Source organism: Microcaecilia unicolor, chromosome 11, assembly GCF_901765095.1.
Source record: "Microcaecilia unicolor chromosome 11, aMicUni1.1, whole genome shotgun sequence".
Classification (NCBI taxonomy): Eukaryota; Metazoa; Chordata; class Amphibia; order Gymnophiona; family Siphonopidae; genus Microcaecilia; species Microcaecilia unicolor.
Window position 1 is genome coordinate 149,647,796 of NC_044041.1, and position 4,799 is coordinate 149,652,594.

Here is a 4,799-nt window from a genome sequence, read left to right on the forward strand (position 1 = left end):
GCAGACAGGCGCGCGGCACCCCCCCAGCAGGTAAAAATGCACCTGGGGGGGGTGTCCTTTCACCAGGGGGGGTGTCCTTTCGCCGGGGGGTGGGGCGTTGCACCCGGGGGGGGGGGGCGCATCGGCAATCCGCCCCGGGTGTTAGCCACCCTAGGAACGCCACTGCAAAGTGGCAGTAAAACGTGGCCTGCGGTAGTGTGGGCGCGTGTTTTGGGCATTGGCTGGGCCACCTTTTACCGCGGCTGGGAAAAAGGTCATTTTTTAATGGGCCAGGAAATGGGCATGCGCAAAAATTAAAACTAACGCATGTGTATTTATGGCTTGAGCCCTTACTGCCAGCCATTGACTTAGCAGACAGCACTCACACGCAACCTGTGCAGTAACCATGCAGCACACGCCATGCTGCGGAATTCGGCACGTGTCAAACTCAGAATTACCACCGAGCACATGCACTACCCCAGCAGTAGTGCCGAATTGGCGGACGCTACCCATATGTTAGCCCTCCCACAGCTTTGTAAAAGGGCCCCTTGACTTGGCAGCTCTGGCTAATATGCCTAGCAGGGACAGATAATCAATGCTTCAAGTCCCATAATGACCCATAATGGTTTTCAGAAATTCTAGACTGGCTTTAATTGTCTCTCCTGGAACTGAGTAACTTGTAAACTCTACTTACAGGGTTGGATTGCTTGGAGGATAGGTGCCGCAAAACAAAGCTTGTCACCTCAAGGACCAGAGGGTTTGGATGAGCACAAGATCATGTACAGAATCTAGCCACATCTAGGAATAGAGGGCTCTTTATTTGGGCAAAGGATACAAAATCTGGCACCTCTAGAACTGGTGGGCTTGGAGGATAAGCACAGGGATAAAGAGCCTGTCACCTGGAGGGCACTCCCTTTTTTGCTCAAAAACCTATATGCCCCAGCACCACACCAGTAACAGCAACAAAGGAAGGCCATATGAGTGGGCAAGCTCTGTGACTCTTACACAGGGAGTAATTCTTTAAAGATTGCCAAAAGTTAGGTACCTGGATGCCGCACACTAAGCAAGAATTCTGTATTAGCAATTACACACAATTGCCATTATAGAATACTAACATAAATCCACAGTTATGTGCCAACATTTAGGCACAGCCATTTACACCATGTCATAAATGTCTGTGCTTAATGTTACAGTTGTGCATGTAACTGTGAGTATTCTATAACCTTAGCACATAGGTTCTGGGCACACACTTGACCCACTAATGTCCCCCCTCCCGCCCTGCACTTGCATGCTAAAGTTAGGGAATACCAAGTATAGTTATGCATGTAATTGCAAATTAGTGCCAATTAACACCAATTAATGCCAATCATTTGTTTTTAGTGTCAATTGGCAATTAATTTGTCAATTAAGCTACACATGTAACTGTAGGTATTCTATAACCTGTGAGCACAAGTAGACTGAGGGGGCCACTGTATGCTTGAAACCAGTCCCAGTACATAATTTAACTCCTTACACATTAGAACTTTCTAAGCTTTCTGCAAACTACTTAAAAACTTAGAAAATGGGCAAATCACCACAGATTTCTAGGGGATTCCCATCTGCAGTAACTGCCTCTCCCACCCAGAGTCCTGGCCCCAGTCCCGTCCAAATGACCCTGCACTCAAAGCTGCCAAGTTATCTATTTGAAGGAGGAAGACTTTTGGCCAGTCTTGGTTTTGAATTTACATCCCAAACCAGTATATTTGTAAACCCTGATTCTACACACTGAAATCAGTACTGCAGGTCCCATAATGCACCACAATGAGGTTGTCAGAAAGTCAGGACTGGCCTAAAATCTTCCTCCTGGACCTGGGTAACTTAGCATCTCTGTGTGCTCCAACCCAGCTCCAGGGGTCCCATACCATGTACATGGACAACATTTTCCAAAAATAAAATACACATTAGCCATGCACTCTGCAGCTCTCTGGATACTCCTGTGACAAGTGCTCAAGAAGTTATTAAGGAAGGAGGTGGTTGTGGTGATGAGGTGGTTGGAGTTGTTTGGTTGATCCTTCCCAGAACACCAGGAGACCTTCCAGTTGTCCCACTGCCACCCTGCTAGGCACACAGTGAGCTCTCTCTGTCTCTTTTCTGAAGGTCTCAGGGGTCCCTCTCCTTTTTCACTTTCACATCCCCAGCCAGGATGGTGGCAATCTCACCTTGCATGAAGGCCCAGGGCACACTGGAGCCTGCCAAGGGACATTTCTCCCCGCTGGGGCAGTAGATCTCCCCTCCGGCCCCCTGGGACTTGATGAAGTGACGCGAGCAGGGGAAACAGAACTTGTGACCAGGTACAGAGGGACATTGTACGAAGTGGGTATCCTCCAGCCGCTCCCTGCAAATGGTACAGCATAGGGGGGTGACAGTCCCAGTGCTGGAAGAGTCGGGCCCATTCTGTATCCCAGAGGATCCGGGGCTTGCACTGGTGGAATGGACAGGATCAGCATCCTTGGAACCCAGGTTGTCAGTGACATTCTTCGGGGCTGCAATGGGCGAGGGTTCATTATGGTGGGTTCCTTCAGAAGTCACAGCCTGACTGGATGCAGCCACTGTGGTGGTATAGACTTGGGGCACCCAATGTGGCTGTTGCTCACCACTGGCCTTCCCGCCCGTGCCTGCCTCACCTTCTAGCTCTGGTGAGGCCTTTCGCCGCCGTGTGACTGAGCGAGGTAGCCCCATGCGAACCAGTCCCAGAGGGGCAGAGATAGGTAGGACTGTGCCACCACCACCACTGTCCAGGTTCTGCTGTGGAAGCAGGTCCGGGGACACTGGCTCCTTGAAAAAACGTATGGTGTCTGTGATAAGCTCACTAAGGAGATGCCAATCACCACTCTGACGTCTCTCATATTCAAGGTACTTGAAACCAGAAGAGAGAGCCTTGCTGGAGTCCTTCAGACAGTCCTGAAACATCTGTTTCACCATAGCTAGAACACTGGCATAGATTGTACCTGAGCCTCGTGGGTATTCTGTGAAAACTTTCAGTTCAAACTCATAACCTGGCTTGGCCACAGCATCAAAGGCCAGGATCCGGCCCAGCAGGATGTGATCTTTTTTGAATCGGACACTGAATGGGGTGCAGGCAGTGAGGAGGAGGAGCTGCTCCCGCACCGCCTTAGGTTTTCCCTGCCACTCCTCAACACGGTTCCGGGCGCTCTCACTCAGCTCAGCCAGGCTTTCATGCCGTCGCCGCTGTAGCTGCTCCCTCTCGTAGTCACCATAGGGGAGAACTACAGGTCGCTTGCTCAACTCGCCTAGGAGGGGGCTACTTAAGGTAAGTGCTGTAGCCCCCCGTGCTCCCAGCCCAGCAACAGTAGCTATGAGCCCTTGTGGCCCTGCAATCAGTCCCTGCGGCATCAGGTTTGGAGGCACCGTGCCCAGGACTGCCCGCCTGACGTTTGGACTCTGTTCGCTTCCTTCTGCCGCCGTTGCCTCCCCATCTTCACTTCTTGTCAGGCCATTGGGGAGCCGAGGGGCCATCCCATAATCACCTGCCACTACCCTGGCTCTCTCACCAGCTGTGCCTGTCTCTTTTCCCAGCAGAGGCCCCTGCTTGGCCGGCTGGGGTCCTGGGGACCTAGCCTCCTGCAGCACATGGTCCCTCTTCAAACGCCGGGCAGTATCAATGAGAAACTCGATGCGATCAGCCCCCTCAAAGTTCACACAGCCACGGCACACAGCTTCACTGAAGTCCCACACCACAGCCCAAGGCATCTTAGGCAGGTCACACAAGTAACACCACTGACGCCTGGAAGCCTGCCCTGAGGACATGATTAGCACTGCTTTGTCGTCTTCTACCAAAACCAGAAAAGAATGCACTCTCTCTTTAAAATCTCCAACCCCTCTGAAGTGAGAGAGAAGAAAGCGAATCAGGCCTACAATGTTTACTCCAGGCTGTCTGGTGCCTCCTCTCCTGTACAAGCAGGGGCCTCTTTCCGCTTCTAGAGTGACTTACACAACTTCCACCCAGCCTTCTGGGAAATGTAGTCCATTGGGTTGCAGCCATGCTTTTAAAGGGCCATACAATTGCAGTTTTTATTCAAACATCCAAATTGGAGAAGCAGCAGCTGGGGGAGGGAGAACATGCACAGAGTGGTCCAACACCTAGAACTGCCTTCTAGTAGCGCAAGTTAAGTAGTAGTAGTAGTAGTAGTAATTTCCAGCAGTCATGGCTTAAAGATGCATTAAACCCTGCTAACATCTCTGTTAGTCTGAGATATGCCTCCAGGTTCCTGATGAAAATATCTGACTTGTTTTGAACTTCCTTAAATGTCTCCATTTTCTCTTTAGTTATATTTTCTTCTCTCCACCTGGCAATAGGAACAGATTTTCAAATAGGCAACTGTTAACCAATTAGAAAGATCTGGTTGTTAAAAAAAAAAAAAATTAACTGAAACTTATATCCATGTTTATATATTTGTTTTAGGGGCTTTCAGTTTGCACAATTTTTACTACTAAAATAAGCCTGAAAATTATTTGATATTGAAATTCAGGTTAAATTGGTTACACTGGTAGGAGAGACAATATACATATAAATGTTCCCCTTGCATGGAACCTCTCTCTCTCTCTCTCTCTCTCTCTCTCTCCCCTGTTCTGAGGATGCCCAGTTCCTGTGTATTGTTTATTGGTTGCACAGCATTTTTTCACTCAGCTACTGCAGAGTGACAATGGAACAGGAAGCTCAGATTGTGTTCTCTACTGGTATAAAATCTTCCATCAACAATAATTTGCTGTACAGAAACATCCCAATGAAGCATGTAATGAAATGAAAAAAGAAGTAAAAA

General features: G+C 49.2%; 1 protein-coding gene across 1 annotated transcript; it reads right to left on the minus strand.

The window, feature by feature from the left end:
• Positions 1-290: 290 nt before the first annotated feature.
• Positions 291-3,936, minus strand: IRF2BP1 (interferon regulatory factor 2 binding protein 1). The gene has a single exon (XM_030219142.1). It carries the CDS (start codon positions 3,784-3,786, stop codon positions 2,119-2,121), a length of 1,668 nt encoding a protein of 555 aa, XP_030075002.1. The 5' UTR covers positions 3,787-3,936; the 3' UTR covers positions 291-2,118.
• Positions 3,937-4,799: the final 863 nt, after the last annotated feature.